Consider the following 19,293-nt stretch of genomic DNA (forward strand, 5'->3'; position numbering starts at 1 on the left):
TGAAGTGTTTGTTCAATTTCAAAGTGATGATAGTGCTAAAGGACATGGATCTTCTAATAGGTTGGGGAAAGGTTTATATAAAACATATATAAAATGAGTTTATTAAAAAGGAGTTTATATAAAACATTTAAGATAATTACACTATAGATGTGCCAATGAACAGGCTATTTTAGTGTAATATTGTATTGTGAGACCAGATCAATTAACAGAAGTTAGCCTCTGCAGAAGTGTGATCATAATATAATAGAATTTTATCGTTCGTTTGAAGGTGATTTAATCACGGCAAAAAACGTTTTTTAAAATCTGAGCAAAGCAAACTCAGAAATGTCCATGGTGGAGTGGGAACCAAGATTTAAAAAATAACTAGGAATGAGAGAATAATTCATAACTTATAAAAAATATAAATTCCCTCAACAATTAAAAAAACCACCAGGGAAAGTGGCCTGATTAGTGCAAACAAGAGATGTTAGAGATAGCTTTAAATTATAGGAATAGGCTTAGAAGGTTGCCAAAAAAGCAGCAAGCCAAAGGACTTAGAGCATGTGTGTAAACTAGCAAGAGACATAAAAACAGATTTTAAAAGCTTTTACAGATATTTAAAAACTTGAGATTAGCCAAAATAAGCATATGTCCCCAAGAGGCAGAGACAGTAGAAATTATAATAAATAAATTGTAGACATTGAACACTTTGTATTTGCATATCTGTACAAGGTTTGGGAACAGTGGGAAACCAAGTGTCTAATGAGAGAGAGAAATGTGAAGAAAATTCATATTGATAATTTGGTATGACTAATTCACTTATTTATATTTGGTGGGTAATTCATTACTAATCCAGGATATAGAAACAGAGATAATAGATGCATTTTGAACTTCCAGAAGTTCCGACACTTTTGAATAGTCCCCAGAGCTGGAAGAGAGCAAAAGTAACTTCAAGGGGTTGGGGGAAGGGGGGGGAAAGAGCGGGGGAGGGAGAGAACAGTTTGTCTCAAATTTGTGGTAGCATTGTGATAGGTAGAGCACGTTATTTGGAAATGCTATAACAGGCATGACGTGGTTGGGCTAAAGGACCATACATGTAAGAAAGGGACAAAGCTGTTAGAGGGGTTTGACGTTGTAACACTGAGGATGAATGAGTGCAACCACTGCACGTGGTGCGTTTTCAGAAGTATTCAGTGAGCTGCCAATCTGGAAGTTCCAACACAAATTTAGGACATAAGATTGGAGAAATATATCAGCATGAGTTGAGTATTTAGTAACAAACAAACAACACATAGCAGTAGTCAACACATCATAATGGGGATGGTGGGCAGTGGCTGGGGGTGGGGTAGGTAATGCAGAATCTTCTACTTTATCCTAAACTGTTCAGTTTATCAGTGAATTAAATGAGGGCCTGGGTGCTTTTACACTTTCTGAAGACACAAAAGTAATTGGGAAAGTGGGCCAGGGAGAAGGATGTAAGTTTTGTCCCATCCTTCCTTACTCTAACATTCCATTCCTTCATTGTTGTTGGGCCCGAATACAAGAACTTCCCTCTGAACGTCAGCTGACAGGGTATTTATGGATGAGTAACAAATGCTAGGATTACCAGCAACATACAACCCCATAGGGGTAACATGAGGGGGAACTTCTTTACTCAGAGAGTAGTAGCGGTGTGGAATGAGCTTCCAGTGGAAGTAGTGGAGGCAGGTTCGTTGGTATCATTTAAAAATAAATTGGATAGGCATATGGATGAGAAGGGAATGGAGGGTTATGGTATGAGTGCAGGCAGGTGGGATTAAGGGAAAAAAAGTTGTATCGGCACGGACTTGTAGGGCCGAGATGGCCTGTTTCCGTGCTGTAATTGTTGTATGGTTATATGGTTATAAATAAATAAGAAATAATGTTTTATACTTTAGACTTTAGAGATACAACGCGGAAACAGGCCCTTCGGCCCACTGAGTCCATTCCGACCAGCGCTCAACCCCGTACACTAACACTATCCTACATACTAGGGCCAATTTATAATTTATACGGAAGCCAATTAACCTACAAACCTGCACGTCATTGGAATGTGGGAGGAAACTGGAGCACCCAGGGAAATCCCACACATTCACAGCGAGAACGTACAAACTCCATATAAACATCAGTCGTAGCCAGGATTGAACCGGTGTCTCTGGCACTGTACGGCAGCAATTCTACCGCTGCACCACTGTTTCCACCATCCTTTCAGACAGTGCATTCTAATCAGATAATTTTGATCCATAAACACATTTCTCTTCCTCTCTTCCCAAATTGTATTTGTGCCCTCTGAATACCAATCCTCTGTCCGTCAAAATCATTTAATTTCAAGTGTCATGAATGTTTAAATGTCATAAGCACTTGGAACAGAACAATCCATCTCGTACTTGCTATAGCTTTTCCAGGCACATCATTGCAACGATACACCAGTATATTTATTACAGCTATTCTTGAGGTGAACCCTTTCACTGATTCCTTCCTTCACCTTAATTGCTTTGCGGAGAACAACCTTCACTTGTCTAATTGAATTTTCTATTCCATCCTCTCTAATAAATTTCCTCTGGGCCCTTTTTAAAGTGTGGGCCCAGACAGGACGCAACACTCGTGGAACGTTTATATCTGTAATATATTGAGGTAAATAACAACGTACCTGATTTTGCCTTCTCTGCCAATGTTTATAAAGCCAAGAATCCTATAATAAAATGCACTTATTTATTTCATGCACCTAGGAACAGATTATTTAATTATTTTTTTCATATATGCTCTATCTTCTAAATCGTAGATGCAGAACATCCACCCAGGAACACTGCAGTTGGTGAATTCCACAAACCCCTTCAGGCTGCGATTAAAAAGGAAAGTCCCATTCTGAAGGCAGTTGGCAGGGCAGGCACACTAATCAATGAAGATTATGTGTCCCCACCAAAGTACAAGAGCAGCTTGTTACATCGATACTTAAATGACTCGTTAAGGCATGTCATGGCATCAAACGCCGCTATGCAAGCTGCCGACAGGAAAAGAAACCATTCCGGCTCTTTCAGCTCCAATGAATATGAGGAAGAATTAGCTTCACCATCATCATCTGAAGCAGACGGGAACTTTGTGTATCGTACTGGTAAGGGTTTTGTATTTTAAAAAAACAACATTTAAAAAACGATTTAATGCGGGCAAAACTCCTTTTGTTACTCATTTCATGCCATGAGATGGTGACATTGGACATTCCAGGTTTGTGCACTTTGACTTAATAGAGCTGTTTTGCACAAGTTGATCACTTGCCTGACCTCTGCTGAGGATAGTCACTACTCAAACAAGTGCTGTGGGAGTTGAGTCATATGCCGACCAAACTGAGAAAAAATGTTACGTTTTCTACAGTAAATTATATTAGGCAGCATTCTGAGTTTTAAAACAACTCAATAGATTCCAATTTCTTCTCCCAACAAGTTTTTTTTTTCAGACTTCCTTAATCTTCATGCAGAGAATCCTTGAAAGCTTAGGGCAATGTTTCCTAGCCAACAATTTAGAAAGTTATTTTTTTATAGAATTATCTTTATGGAGGAGTTTAACAATGAAATCAGCCCAGTGACCAGCTTCACTATAGCCTAAAGCTGAGTTTTAATTAATGGAACACGCTACTGTATAGGCTTCCCAGCTGTTTGTCTAAAGTGGACACCTAGATACCGTATGTTGTCTATCTGGGTTTATGCACGGACAGTGGCAACTCAGAACAAGGACTACTTGCGCCCATAAAATGTTGCCGAGAGAGGAGTTAAACTTCTGGAGAAAAGCAAGGGTGGAGGGAGTCATGTTAGAGAGAATAAAATATTCCTCATAGTAAGCATGTTTATGTTTAATCCCCCCACAGTAACATGCAAAAGTGCACTCAAAAATATCAGACACCAACCCAAAGAAGAATATAATCATAGCATGACTGAGAGACCTACTGTGATCCCATAATATTGTGTGTACTTCTGTAGTGCTCTCGTTGAGCTCTAGGAGCTAGTGGAATCAATGGATATGGGGAGTAGGCAGGCACGGGTTATCAGCCTGGACGATCAGCCATGATCACAATGAATGCCGGTGCTGGATCAAAGGGCCGAATGGTCTCCTCCTGCACCTATTTTCTATGTTTCTATGTTTCTACGTTGACTTGCTAAACTGGCACAGATAATTTTCTTTTGAAGAATAGGTCACTTTGGCCATTTGTCAGTTCTGCTGATGTGATTGTAAATCAAAAAATCCTGTTGTATTCACTCTCTTAGCTGGGTAGAAAGCCATGAAAATATAGTTATTCTCCAGGATCATGATACTTGTACCAACATAGCCCCGGGCAATCATTTGTAGTATTTGGTTTGAAAGTAAGAATATTTTTGACATTCTTAGTAAGGAGCCAAAGTTAAGATCTGATATTTTTTCATTGAGTTTTCTTGTCAATGTTTAATTAGTCTGGAGTAAAAATGTATTCAAGTAGTCAATAATGATAGACTAGAAAAATGTGGAGGAAGTACTTGAAGCAGGAAGTTTCTGCCCACAGGAAATGTATGAGTTCCCTTTAAACAGAACTGGAGTATTGGGCACATAAAAGTTTTAATTCATGAACCCAGCCAGACATTATTTATGTTTCCAGGGTACTTATGCAATTTTTTCAAATACTTGCATTCATCATAACTGTGGAATATTGAGGCAAATTACAGCTTAACACTTCCTTAAAATAACATCAGAATATGCTTATAGCTAAATTAATACAGTAGCTGGAAAATTATTCATTTCTGGTTAAAGTACACGAGTGGTTGAAACCTCCATAAAAAGTCAGCACAGTACTGCTGCAACTGTTGACTGTGAGCAGGCTTGATTTATAAGTCTGACTGTAATGAGTGCCTTTAAATAGGGCTGTAAATACAATTTTTTTTAAATTACTATTCATCAAACCTCTGTACAAGAAACCTTCATTGTACACTTAAGCAATTAAATACTCAATGCAAGGCTTTTAGCAAGCACAGAAAACTATAATAAATTATATTTAACTGATGTATAATTTTGACAGAAACAAATATTTGAACATATGCCATGACATAAACTACACCACAAACTGTAACCAACAGAGCAGACAACAGAGGTTTCCAGTTTTCTCCCATTTTTATGATGAATTAAATAACATTTCCTAAATAATTCATTGATTGATAATTTACTGATTGTAAAATATGCTGGATATTCATTGAATTGATAATCAAACATTGTGGCTGGTTATTCTTGCAAAATGTGTTACTTATTTTATAATACTATGTTCTGGCTCATATTTATATCTCAGTCACGTTACTGGTTTTGAGAACTTTCTGTAAGATTTCTGTAAGTATTTCAAAGACTGGGATTTCTTGTCATTGGGCAGCACAAAAAAACAGACTGGAGCTTGGCAGCACCAGAGAGCCGGCTACAATCCTGATCTCGGGTGCTGTCCATGTGGAGTTTGCACGAATTTCCACTGGTTGTTTGAGTTACCTCCTTCATCCCAAAGACAGGCAGGTTGGTAGGTTAATTGGCAACTGCAAATTGCCTTTAATGTGTAGGCAAGTGGTGGAATTTGAGGGGAGTTGATGAAGATGTGTTGAAAACGGAAAGTGGGATTAATTTAAGAATAGACTAAATAGGTGGCTGATGGTAGCCACAGACTCAGTGTGACAACACGCCATGTTGTATCTTTCTATCAGGTAGCTACATTTCAAAATATTTAATTGGCTGGTGAATGCTTGGGGATATCCTGAAGAGGCCTTTTTTTTAACTCTTAAGGGTATTTTATTGTATATATAAATATCGAACAATTTCAATAGAGGGAATTTGAACTGATTTTAAATCAGTATAAAGATATAAAAGAAAGACACAAAGTGCAGGAGTAACTGAGTGGGTCAGGCAGCATCTCTGGAGAATATGGATACGTTACGTTTTGGGTCATTACCCTTCTTCCTGACCTGAAACATCACTTATCCATGTTTTCCAGATATGCTGCCTGGCTCAGTTTCTCCAGCATTTTGTGTCTTCCTTTGGTATAAACCAACATCTGTAGCTCCGTGTTATTACAAAATAATGTAAGTTAATTTCACTGGTCTTCTGGACGCCAGTGCTCAAAGGGAGTGGGAGTTGGAGAGAGGACTAAAATAATCTCCCCACCACCTTCTCCTTGGGTTTGTGGCATTTACTCAATTTATAATTGCTAGTTCTCAGATCCTCGATCATCTAGTGCCGTAGTTTCAGGTTCCATATACGTGGACATTGGAGACGAACTCAACAATGTTCCTGTTCTATAAACAATTTGTGGGGTGAGTCCCTGGAATGCAAACAGCCACTAGAAGTGAAGTTGATTTATTTTCTCCTTATACAAGTCCAGAAGCCTGAGGGGCATCAGCAAAACAATTCCCAGGCCAAACTCAGCTAAGGCTGCAAAGATCCATGACCAAAGCTGGAGGGTCTACAGTCCGTCTGCATGGCTCAATATCATACCAGTCTGCTCGCTTACTTGTTTACCCTCTGAGGGAGTCTTTGCAACTTTACAGATAACTGTACTTTTCCAGTGCCAGTCTGATTAATACATCAAATGGTATCAGAATTCAAATTGGTATAAAGTGGCAGAAAACTCCATGAATACAAATTAAGTGGGACAGGCAGGGGAGAGAGAAATCAAGGGTTACTGGAAGTTAGATAAATCAATATGCATACCACTGGATTGTAAGCAGCCCAAGTGAAATATGGGGTGCTTCCTCCAATTTGCATTGGGCCTCACACTGACAGTGGAGGAGGTGCAAGGCAGAACAGTCAGTTTGGGAATGGGAGGGGGAATGAAAGTGTTTAGCTGCCCGTGGCTAACCTCTTTAACTCCCTCTCCCATTCCCATATTGACCGTTCTGTCCTTGGCTGTTGATTTCCCGAACTTCCCTCTCTCTCAATGCCTCACCACCTTAGTTCTCTAATTAGTTTTACTCTTCTCCTGAGTAATTTTGCAGAATGCATGCCTCATTGTCACCCTCCCCTCATCTAAAAATAATCCATTCTACATTTCCCTGATCATCGTCTGCTTTGGTCTGTTATTTTCATACCTTACCCTTCCACATATCTCTAGTCTCCCTCTCCCCTGACTCTCAGTCTGAAGAAGGGTCTTGACCCATTCCTTCTCCCCAGAGAAGCTGCCTGACCCGCAGAATTACTCCAGCATTTGTGTCTATCTCCGGTGCAAACCCAGCATCTGCAGTTCCTTCCTACACATGAATACAAATTAATCTCTTTGTTTTTGTTTTGCTAACTTATGGAACCACATGGTATTACTGAAGTTTATAGTAATGTTGATTTTAGGTCAGAGGTCCAGATCTTGATGTTGGTTGCCTTTTCCTCTTATAGTTTAGGAACACCTTATATCTAGATGAATCTGCTGAAAATAGTGAAGGAATGAGTCGTGAGGCCTAACTACACTACAGTGTTACCCACCTCGGGCAATTTCGGCCATTGCTGATGCTGTAAACATACCATACTGGCCCAAATGCCCATTAATTTACTGATTTTTATTTCTATTGCAACAATAAAGCAAACAAAATAGGCTGTTTTTAACTAGGCTTAATATACTGTTTTATATGAAATGATACAGCCAATAAAATGAAACAATGAATACAAAGCAAGCTTTTACAAGTGTTTTTTTTCCTGCAAGAAATTTAAGATAAACATATAGAGGTTTACATTACACACCTAAAATATTAATATTCAAAAACATATTTTATTTGGGCTTCAGCCTTCTAATTGAATGGCCCAGATTCTGCGATGTTTTGCCAACAGTTTTGCAGAGAGCTGCCTGTATTCCTCATTGTAAGTGCCGGTGAGTCTCGGGACTTAAATGCAAACGCAGTAGTCCTGAACCCATTGGGCTGGCCCCACTGGCAGTTTCCTGGCTGTGCGCTGCCACTTGGGGATCTGCTTTCAGATCCAGATTGGATCAGGTCATTCTTTCACTGAGCATTGATTACTATTAACATTTCTCTTTGGGTCTTCGGCCAGAATGATTGATCCCCTGAGAGAGAAAGAGAACATGGCATCAAGCTTAATTAGTCCTGAGCTCTCTAATTGGGTTGCATATAATCACATATAATCACATATAGGCAGTTATGGGGAAGAAAGGGTTTGGTTCGTTATTTATATTTATTGTTTGTGTTTTTTATTTATGATTTTTAATGATTTATTTGTTTTGTTTATGTTTATTTGAAAGTCTTTTAAAGTTATTTTTCCGCTTGAATTTTATATTTATTTAATAGCATTTGATTTTCTGTAGTCATTGGTTGATTTTTTAATGATTTTTAGTTATGTTTGAAAGGAAGTGAAATTCAGAAACACTGAAACTTTAAACTTTATAAAACTCTAACAAAAACAGCTTTAGTGAATGGTGCTGTTGGGATGGGGCTACGCTGGTTGCCAAGGCTTCCGGAGAGTTGCGGACAGGCCTCATTCAGGCCTGCCCACGTCACCCTTTCTCATCACCCAGGCCCTGCCTTTATCCTGGGCCATTGTGCTCAGCTGTGGAACCATCTGAAGGCCATCAATGACTGGCCTCCACTTTCTGGAGCAGATAAGTTGGGGGAATGGGGAACAATGGCTGTAGCTAAATTCCAGGGCCTTTCTGTCTCTCTGTTAATATAAAAGTCCCTGTTGGCATCACATTGCTGGTTGACTCATCCCCCGAGAGGGAACAGCCTTCAAAACTCTTGATTAGCAACTCACAATTAGAAAACATGTTGATTAGTAAGGTTGTCAGGGGTCAGGGGTCACGGGGCGAAGGTAGGCGAATGGGGTTGAGAGTGAAAGATAGATCAGCTATGATTGAATGGTGGCATAGACTTGATGGGCCGAATGGCCTGATTCAACTCCTATCACTTATGATCATGATCTTATCAATTGGGTTGAGAGTGAAAGATAGATCAGCCTTGATTGAATAGCGGAGTAGATTTCATGGGCTGAATGGCCTTATTTTGCTCCTAGAATGTATGAACTTATGGACTCATTCCCTCGATTAGGATTGAGTTTTCCACTTTGTCCAGACATTTCATTATTTATTTCAAATCACTCTGCCTGAGATCACCTATAGGCAAAACAAATGATAAACACCAGCATGGAACTTTATTTTTTTGTGGAAAAAAACCCACTACAGAGTCAATGGGGAGCCTAGCGAAAGCTTTAGGCGGCAAGGGTGAAACTTGAGAGGTGTTGAGTGCTGTCCGGTCAGGAGTTGTCATTTTAATGAGACCTTAAACCAAGGCCCTGCGTACCTTTGAAAGTGAATGCAGAATATATCCCAGCTCTATATAAAGAGGAGTAATGGGTTCGACTCATTCATCTTCCCATCTCCTCCCCTGTCGGCTTTCCGCAGAGACCGCTCCCTCCTTAACTCCCTGGTCAATTCGTCCCTTCCCACCCGAACCACCCCCTCTCCAGGCACTTTCCCTTGGAACCGCAAGAAATGCTACACTTGTCGCTTTGTACACTTGACACTTCCCCCCTTGACTCCATTCAAGGACCCAAGCAGTCGTTCCAGGTGCGACAGAGGTTCACCTGCATCTCCTCCAACCTCATCTATTGCATCCGCTGCTCTGGGTGTCAGCTGCTCTACCTCAGTGAGACCAAGCGTAGGCTTGGCAATCGCTTCGCCGAACACCTCCGCTCGGTCCGCATTAACCAACCTGATCTCCCTGTGGCTCAGCACTTCAACTCCTCCTCCCATTCCGAATCCGACCTTTTTGTCCTCGGCCTCCTCCATGGCCAGAGTGAGGACCACTGTAAATTGGAGGAGCAGCACCTCATATTCCGCTTGGGCAGTTTGCACCCCAGTGGCATAAACATTGACTTCTCTAATTTCAGGTGGTCATTACTTTCTCCTCCCCTTCTCAGCTCTCCCTCAGCCCACTAGTTCCTCCGCTTCCTTTCTTCGTCCCCCCCCCCCCCCCCCCCCCCCCCCCCCCCCCCCCCCCCCCCCCCCCCCCCCCCCCCCCCCGGAGATAAATGGGACCCCCCCCCCCCCCCCCCCCCCCCCCCCCCCCCCCCCTACAGTGAGCAGCTTTAAATACCTGGGAGTCCACATCACAGAGGATCTCATGGACCACACACACTGCCACACTGGTGAGTAAGGCATAAGGCAAGGCTGCGCCTTTACCACCTCAGGCAGCTGAGGAAATTCAGAGTCTCTCTGAGGATCCTTCAGTGCTTCTACTCTGGGGCTGTAGAAAGCATCTTGTCCAGTAACATCTCCATCTGGTTTGGGAACAGCTCTGTCCAGGGCAGGAAGGCTCTGCAGAGAGTAGTGTGTTCGACTGAACGCACTACGGGAACTTCACACTGTGAAAACAGAGAGGATGAGATGGAGTTTCGTCCCACAGGCCGTTACGAATGTAATCTCACCAGGAACTAATTTACTGTTGTGTTGTGTCTTTATTTTTTTTTAATGTAAGTACTGGTTCTGTTCTATTCTGTTCTGGTGTTCTGTTGTTTTTGCACAATCTACAGGCATTGCCACTTTTATTTCACGGCACAACTTGTATGTGTATGTGACAAGTAAAGTTGACTTGACATCATGAACATCTTTGATTGAGAATGATAACACATTTCTTTCTTTCTGACATTGACTATCTGGCAAAGTGACCTTGATCAGTATCTTTTGTGTGAAATAGTTTATGAGATGTGCGTATTCTGCTTGTAAATTAGCATAACTAGATATTGCTGAGAGTATCAAGTCAAGATGCACATTGCATTTAATAGTTAACATCCTCATTGATGGTAAAAGTTCAAATGTGGTGACTGAGTAATTATGTGTGATTAATAGCAGAAACTACGCAGGCAATATATTATATGTCCAAACAGCTTGCTTGGGTAAACCAGCTAATGACTTTCAGCAAATATCATTAACTCGAAAGCATGAAATTTGGATCAATAACACCTATTTTTGGACTTCCAAACGGTGTCTGCAGCACATCATTTTTCAAAAAAATTTGAATTGGATGCTATATTAGTGTGGGGATTACATGTAGATTTGTGGAATAGACTTTTAGAATATTTGAAAAATCTTTTGTGCTTCCCAAAGTTCTTCTGCCAAACAAAATGACTGAATTTCACCACTGTTTTCCTGGACACTTAACCTATGAAATGTAACTAAGCCCACATTCCCCAAACTGAAAATTAATATACTTACTGAGGATTGGATGTCTGCATGTCTGCCAGATCTATATTCTGCAAGCTGATTCAAGACGCTTGTCCTCGTTATATCGTCTTTGACATTTATTACAGCATTTTTTTATTTTTCATTGTTTCCCGTTTTTCTCCTTTTCTGTTGACTTCTTGCTCATCAATGTGATTATACTTCACTTGTAAACACAGGCAGTTCTATCACATTAATAAACCACGTGGAATTACCTCCTAGTCCATTCCTCTCCTTGTACAATATCCAACGGAGAAGGTGGGAGTGTGTCTGGTTCACCACTTCCATCCAGACTACTAGGGCAACTATAATGTTTGTATCTTTGTCCAGCCAACAATAAAAACACATTGAGGTTCAGATCTGGGAGATTTCTATTTACATCATCTAAACACATAACATTTTAATAAACTGAATTAATGGAGGAAAAGCTATTTCTACTTTTACCTCTGTACTTCCGTGTAGATTTTAAAGCTCGATCAATGTATCAAAGGGCCATTTGAAATTCCGGTTTATTTTGGCCCTACTTATTTAATCAGAAGCTTTAATAAGTAATCAGACCATGTACGTTCTTTCCTCCAAGTTCTAATTTCATAATATCTACCCAAACCTTGGCTGGAACTCTAGATTCCTGGAGTGAGATTCAGACTAACTCCCAAATTCTACATCCAACAGAATTCAATAGGAAGGAATGTCAGGGAGGATTTTTTTTCTTCTTAACCTTGAGGTGAGAAAATTTATTTTCCATTCCTCCTCCCAATGGACCTTGACTTTCCCGTAAGACTGGCTGTGCAAAATGTGCGCCAGATAGATACTAATTCATTCCACGTCTTGACTTCATGAGACGATGAATTCAACTCCACTTTCAAGGTAATTTTTTCTTATCTATTGCAATTGGCGGGTGTTACTTCCCTACAGTGGGTAGAATGTTCTCCCTTTCGCCAGGATAACAAGCACTTGTGGCTTCCTAGATGCCTTTCATTCATCCTATTAGTCATACAGTCAGGTAGAAAATGGGACTGGAAACTCCAAGTATCAGTTGGCCTGCCAATCTACAACGTTCAAGAAGGAACTGCAGATGTATTTGTGGAGATGAGTTCGGTGGGGCACGAACAGGCAGAGACAATGGGTCTGCCGGGAGAGCCGGGTTTGTGGATTTTGGGGAGAAGGTAAAAACGGGCCGTGCGGGGCTGGGGAACGATGAGGTTGGAAGCTTGGTCGGACAGGGCGTGGGAATTGATGAAGTCGGTGATGGTGCTAGATATGGTGGCCTGGTGCTCGTCAGTGGGGTCATGGTCCAAGGGTAAGTAGGAGGAGGTGTCCGAGAGTTGAACGCTACAACGTTCACCTTCCTACACTGAAATCAACAGCCAAACATTGGGAAAAACATCTGAACAAATTGTTCGCCTAGTTAAAAGGATTACAGTTGTCCGACCGAGGAAATAGTGGTCAAAGTAAAACAAAGAATTAAGAACAATGTGAAAATTGTTAGGAAGGGTTTCGGCCCGAAACGTTACCTATCTCCTTCACTCCGTAGATGCTGCTGCACCCGCTGAGTTTCTCCAGCATTTTTGTGTACCTTTGAAAATTGTTATACCTGATTGCGAGCCTTGTGAAGATCCAATCTGTGTGCCATTGTATCAGGATGATTATTTCATTTAAGCTACAAACTTACAGGATTTTGATGAAATTTAGGTTTTGCAGGCTCACTTTTTAGAAGGAGCAATATTGAAGCCACATCACCCAGAAACAAAGATTCAGTGGAAATAAAACTGTAAATGCAAGTGATGGGGGATAACCGAGCAAAACATAACATAATACATGGCCAACAGTGCATTAAGACAATGAAAAACTTAGAGTAAATATCCTCCCATTAAGAAGCCAACTTTGGTCTCAGAAGAATAGTACCAAAAACCTTCAATAAAGAAGCAAGCCCTCATCCTGCACAGCATCTGTTTTTAATGAATGACAGAAGATGTACATTTCACCAATGAACAGTGTTTGCATCTTAAAGAGAGTTGGCACATGTTGAGAAACACAGGAACATTTTTATACCAAGATGATCCATCCATACTCTGTAATTCTTTGCAAAATCAAGTTGCTCTTCCTCTGAAGTCAATTTAAAACTGTCTTTTCTATTGCAACCAAACTTTAATCCCCAACCAATGCTTTCAACTGAATCAATTGTTTCCCAACACTACTAGATCCCTCTATCAGGTATTAAACAAAATGACAGTTCACAAAATTCTTCTGACATTTGGCAAGCTTGGCTGGAGCTCTATCCTATATCAGATTTGTTTAAGGTGCGCCCAAAATTAGGGGCATTATTCAAATGATTATCCACCATTACATCTTAAAATAACACATTAACATTCTTTTTCAATTCCTTAAAAGTAACGAAATTTTACTCAAGATATATTGGAGGCCTTGGAGACCTCCTTCATTTCTTATTCCCATAAGGCAGTTTTAACCTTCAATAAAGATGTTGGATGGTTGACACCTGTTCTCAATCTTCCACATGCTATAGTAGGAAACAGTTGCACTACTAGTGTAGTTTTACATGAAGATGGAGGCTGACACTAAACCATAACAATGATACACTGAAGAAGACCTTGGCAGTCTATCCTCCTTGGCAATTCGGACAAACTCCTTAGTGATTAGGATTCACCCCGGGGGAATTTTTCCACCAATGTGATGAGCCATCTCTTTACTGGCTACAAAATATTTCTCTTTCAACTTTACTGTTAAATGTTCAATTTAAACATACTCTCAGTGAGGTTCATGTTCTTTGATCTCACTTGAATTTTTGTTACACACCTTTCCTCAGCCTCGCTTTGTCAGAGCCAAAATATAGATGCCTGGCAATATCATCTTTTATCTCCTACTACTGGAGAGAGCAATCCCTCTCACACAGCCCTGACATAATACGCAACCTATAAAGGTAAGAGTTACACTTGAATTTCTTCAACCTTGACAATGCAGACAAAGCTATTGACTCATTAGCAAATGCAACACTAATAGAATTTATTGAACATCATAAAATCTCCAAGCCTTGCATTTGGTTTTTTTTCCTTCCACTATTTATTATGTAAAAGAATATGTGTGTTATGATTGTGTTTATAATTTGTTTGGTTGTTTTGTTGTTTGTCTTTTGCACAAAAGTCCGCGAGCATTGCCACTTTCATTTCACTGCACATCTCGTATGTGTATGTGACAAATAAACTTGACTTGACTTGACTTGACTTGACTTGACATGACATATCAATGTCAACGGTTTAAACCAGTGGTTCCAACCTTATTTTAGCTCATGGCCCCCTTGGGATCTTTTAATTTTTCTGTGCCCCCCCCCCTCCCCTGACATTATTAGAGGAAAAAAAGTACTTCAATATTATAATACCTTCCATATAAACATCAGTGTCTATTAATTGCACATATATTCTCTTTTATTCTATTCCACAAACATCAAAAATATTTTGTGGGTTTAATAACACAACCTTTTACAATCATATATTAAAAATATATTTCAACTACATAGATTTAAATTTATTAGAACTGAAATTTAGGAGGTAACAGGGTGGTGGCTCTATGTAGATTAAATGGCTCTATGTAGATTTCATTAAACCAGTGGCCCCCTAAATCTCAAAAATTTCTGTGGCCCCCCCTGAAATTTGCCGTGGCCCCATATGGCCCCAGGTTGGGAATCACTGGTTTAAATAATATTGCAGCCAGCATGGCCATGTTATCACCCAAAATGTATTCCACTAATGATAAATATCAACTTTTTTTTCCAATTACACAAATATTAGATAAGAGGCAATAATTCTTCTGTCAAACTTGGGGCACTGATTTGAAATTGTTGGCTGACTTGTTTGGTACGGCTAGTATTTCAAGAGAGAGTTAGATTTAGCTCTTAGGGCTGAAGGAATTAAGGGATATGGGGAATGGGGTACTGATTTTAGATGATCAACCATGATCATAGTGAATGGCGATGTTGGCTTGAAGGGCCGAATGGCCTATTCCTGCATCTATTTTGCTATGTTTCTATGTATTTGTACGGCTACCTGTATTTTTTGTAATTAATTGAAGTGACGTGGGTACACCTGGTTAGTTCGAATTTATAATTCTTAATTGGCCTGAGAAGATGGGGGTGGGACTATTGTATTGACCACTAGCATTGGTTTGCTATAATTGAAAGCAATAAGAAGCCAACCATTATGGAGTTACGCATAGGTCAGACCAGGTAAGATCATGTTTTCTGAATTATCCTGATTTTGTGGATCACTGATGTAATTACCACAAAACTATGTTCTAAAAAAAATAATGCATTGATTTTGCAATGACTGAAATTGACTTTCCTAAAAGCATCCTACTAATTATAAAACAAGTTTAAAATAAAGTTTAGTAAGCTTGCATCAGAAGTTTTAAAGTTTGTGTTAATCTGGTTACATATATATTGCATTTGGTTCACCTCCAGATTTTGAGGGTGATGTGGTCTCAATATATTTTAACAAAACAAAGGACTGACAGAATTATTCCCATTGGTTCTTCCCCCAAGGACAATATTACCTTTGGCTTTCATTTCTGGAGTTATCCATAATTCCACCTAAAAATGAAGCTCTGCTCCTGGATCAGATAGCTCATCAAGAACGAGTCCTGAGAACAAGTATTTGGCCATATGGAGGATAAAGGCAGAATTGGATATTTCTCAGCATTTTTTTTAATGGAAAATTGAAGATCTTTTATGAGAGCCTGCGTGAATGTTACCGGAATTCTAGGCAGCAGAATTCCATTGCATTCAATAGTTTTTTTTTTCCTTAGCCAAATCATGCATTAATGTATACTCTAGGTTAGGAATTCCCCTACTCTGCACTTCAGTATCTATTTCTCTAATTTGTTAAATTTCCTCATTTTTGTACCATTTGGCAGCTGTCCACATGAGCAAAAGTCAAAGAACCATTCAGAGAAAAAGAGTAAAGGCAATATTTCTTACAGGGTCTTACTATTATACTTGGCTTGTCAAGACACACATGTTCATTTTTCAGGTGCAAGACAGAGAGAGGCTCTCCATTTCCAATTCACATGGCTAAAGAATACTATATGCCCTAAATTTGTTCCAAAATTGTCTTCTCCCTTTTTCGACTTTCGACATTAGCTTCACACTGCTTCTGTCAGTCTATATTATACTAACTTAATGGATATTTATTTCTGACATATTTAATGAAGACCTTTACAGTTTACATAGTCAATGTAAAGATTGACAATATCTCATAATTATAATTTCACTTGTCCAGTAAAATAATATGTAGATGTTTTCTAAAGTGACATAGTTAGGAATTTAATTATCATGGACAGCTTAATGCTAAATTAATGCTAAAAAAATGAAATTATTCAGCATAATTGACCTCACAGTGTTCCTTTACCATGAAAGATTTGCTACAGGACCGAATTAAATATTTTATTTTCCTTTGTAAGATTGCAATTTCTTGATTAGTCATTTTTTCCACTGACAAGTCCAATGTGTAACTAATCCATGTGCCAGCACATTGGCAACAGATGTTCCCGGTAGGCAAGACGCATACTTAATTATTGCTGCTGCTAATTATCTATTAGCTAATGATTTTGTAATTCTACTGGACCATAACTTCCTAAAACTCATTTAATTAACTGTAACATTGTGTAACTGGGTCTTGCGAACACAATCTTTTATTGCCAAGTAAAATAGAAACCACAGTTTGATTGGGATTCTGTTAATAATGAAGGGTCCCAAACATATGGCCGTCTTCAGTGGCATCCACCTGGACCAATATGAGCACGCGTGTGAAACTAGCATGTAGGAGGGCATGTGCGGGGGAGATTATTCCAGGACTGGGCCTGCACCAGGAGTCACTACCTACACACATGTCAATGGTAGGTTTGCCTCAATGGTAGGTTTGCATTTCTGAAACCGTTACCTCCTGAACATTTCTGATAAGGTTTGACAAAAGGAAAACCTGGAGCAGAGTTCTACCATTTACAGACATTTTAAAAGCTAATAACACTGTGTAAAATATTCTTTAAAGTTACATTTGTTAAAAGCAAGTAATATCACTTTAATATTATCATAAAATGTTAATCTAACGTAATTTATTTTCAAATATTATTCACCTTGTTATTATTATTATTCATATATTGAGAAAAAATGGGGAATCCACTCTACGCCCAGGTGTGACCTCCTGTAGACTCAAGGAGGCCGTTCTTGCAGCACAATGCCAGTAAATCTCGACCAGGCAGGATCATACTCCTAATGCCCCTGTCCCACTTAGGAAACCTGAACGGAAACCTCTGGAGACGTTGCGCCCCACCCAAAGTTTCTGTGCGGTTTCCAGAGGTTTCTGTCAGTCTCACTACCTGCTTCCACTGCCTGCAACCTCTGGCAACCACCTGCAACCTCCGGGAACCGCACGGAAACCTTGGGTGGGGCGCAAAGTCTCCAGAGGTTTCCGTTCAGGTTTCCTAAGTGGGACAGGGGCATTACTCCACATGATGGAGCACATTGATTCAATAAATCTAAGACGTACCCACAAATTTCTGGATTTAGTTTAGTGCGAATGGCTGAACACTGGTGATTCTCCTATCACCAGGACGATGTGAACCCAGCGTGGAGGCTATAACCGGAGGATAAGATGTGTATGCAAATGTGTGTGTGCATGTAAATATGTGTAAGTATGTAAATATGTGCAGGAGTCTTTGATTCCATGTGGATGACTCGCATCTCTCATTATTGCCATTGCTGGCACTCTGATTCTGCAATATACAAATGTAAGCACTTTGAAGCCTGATCACAGTTCACTCAGATGTTGCATCTACATGCACGTGCTGAGCATCAGTTCTCCTTGCAACATCTTTGAATGGGTTTATTTAATGATAATCACATCTCACTACCAGAACTGAATAGGACCCTTTGATCAAAAACTGCCTGGATTTAATTATTGTACTGTGTTGACTCACTCAGGCAGTGTTTGGCTTTCATAGACTTAAAAACAAAAATTGCTATCAATTAAATAAAGATGAAAGTGGTTATTTGAAAAAATAAGTCGGCTCCAGATGACCAATATGACAGACTTCCATATTTGTTTGTGAGTAATTTTGAGACATTTATCTAATACAAAGAAGATGTGTCTTTTGAACAGTTTTGTTCAATGTTGTCTGACAAACTTTGTGCACAAGATAATCCATCCAATTCCATATCATTCCACATGAATGTGACCTGTATTGGAACTGTAGATCATTCATTACAATACATTCTGCCCTTTGAACATTCATTGGCCTTGTGTGAATTATCAAGTTATGCTGATTTAATTAATGTTTGGCTTTACAACATCAGAATTGGGGGGAAATAGCTATTAATTAAAAGTGCATTCTGAAAAGTTGGTCATGTCCAAGAAATAGCTTGGCCTGTTACATTGAATTATGAAAAATGCAAAGTATCAAAAAGGATTCTTCAATAACCAGGTCGCCCAGTCATATATATTTTTTAATCAATCTTGGACCATTCAATAGTTGATAAAGGGAAAAAAAAATTATTGCTAATAATTTTATCCAAACTTTGTTTAAAATGTGTACAATACATTTGGCTGCTGGTGTGTGTGCACATGAGATGTCGATTAACGTAGACAGTTAGAAAACGTACTGTGGACGCAGCTGTGGAGATCAGAGCCAGGCTGGAAAACATTTTTTTGATGCCAGTGCTGCCTGATCGGACTAAACAGATAATGACTTTAAAATTGCTGTAATCTGGTTCCACTTATGCATTCTTCTTTTTGTGGTGTTATTAGAATACTGATTTTAAAGCTTTTTGTACATTATTTCTGCAATTCTTTTTATAAATACTATATATACCAGTATGAAATGGTAGGCAATGAGAATGTGAAGCGCATTTGGATGTTTACATACTATAATTCCCATCATTAAAGTATTTCTAATAAGGCCACCAATCAACAATTTGCTGAAAGGGTAATTCCACGTGCACGTGACCTTTGACGTGACCTTTGATGTAAATAGCACAACATGGCAAGGTGTAATGGCTTGGAACATTGGTCCTTTACATCTGGAAC

General features: G+C 39.5%; 1 protein-coding gene across 4 annotated transcripts in view; it reads left to right on the forward strand.

Annotated features, from left to right (window-relative positions):
- Positions 1-19,293, forward strand: part of mkxa (mohawk homeobox a) — a 42,556-nt gene that overhangs the window by 13,734 nt on the left and 9,529 nt on the right. For 3 of the 4 annotated variants that reach the window (XM_055651918.1, XM_055651917.1, XM_055651914.1), the window contains exon 5: positions 2,780-3,109. In XM_055651918.1, coding sequence (XP_055507893.1) covers positions 2,780-3,109 — 330 coding nt within the window. Of the gene's footprint in view, positions 1-2,779; positions 3,110-14,027; positions 14,142-19,293 lie in introns of all 4 variants that reach the window. The other variant, XR_008725154.1, reaches the window with a different exon arrangement.

This window comes from Leucoraja erinacea, chromosome 2, assembly GCF_028641065.1.
Source record: "Leucoraja erinacea ecotype New England chromosome 2, Leri_hhj_1, whole genome shotgun sequence".
Lineage (NCBI taxonomy): Eukaryota > Metazoa > Chordata > Chondrichthyes > Rajiformes > Rajidae > Leucoraja > Leucoraja erinaceus.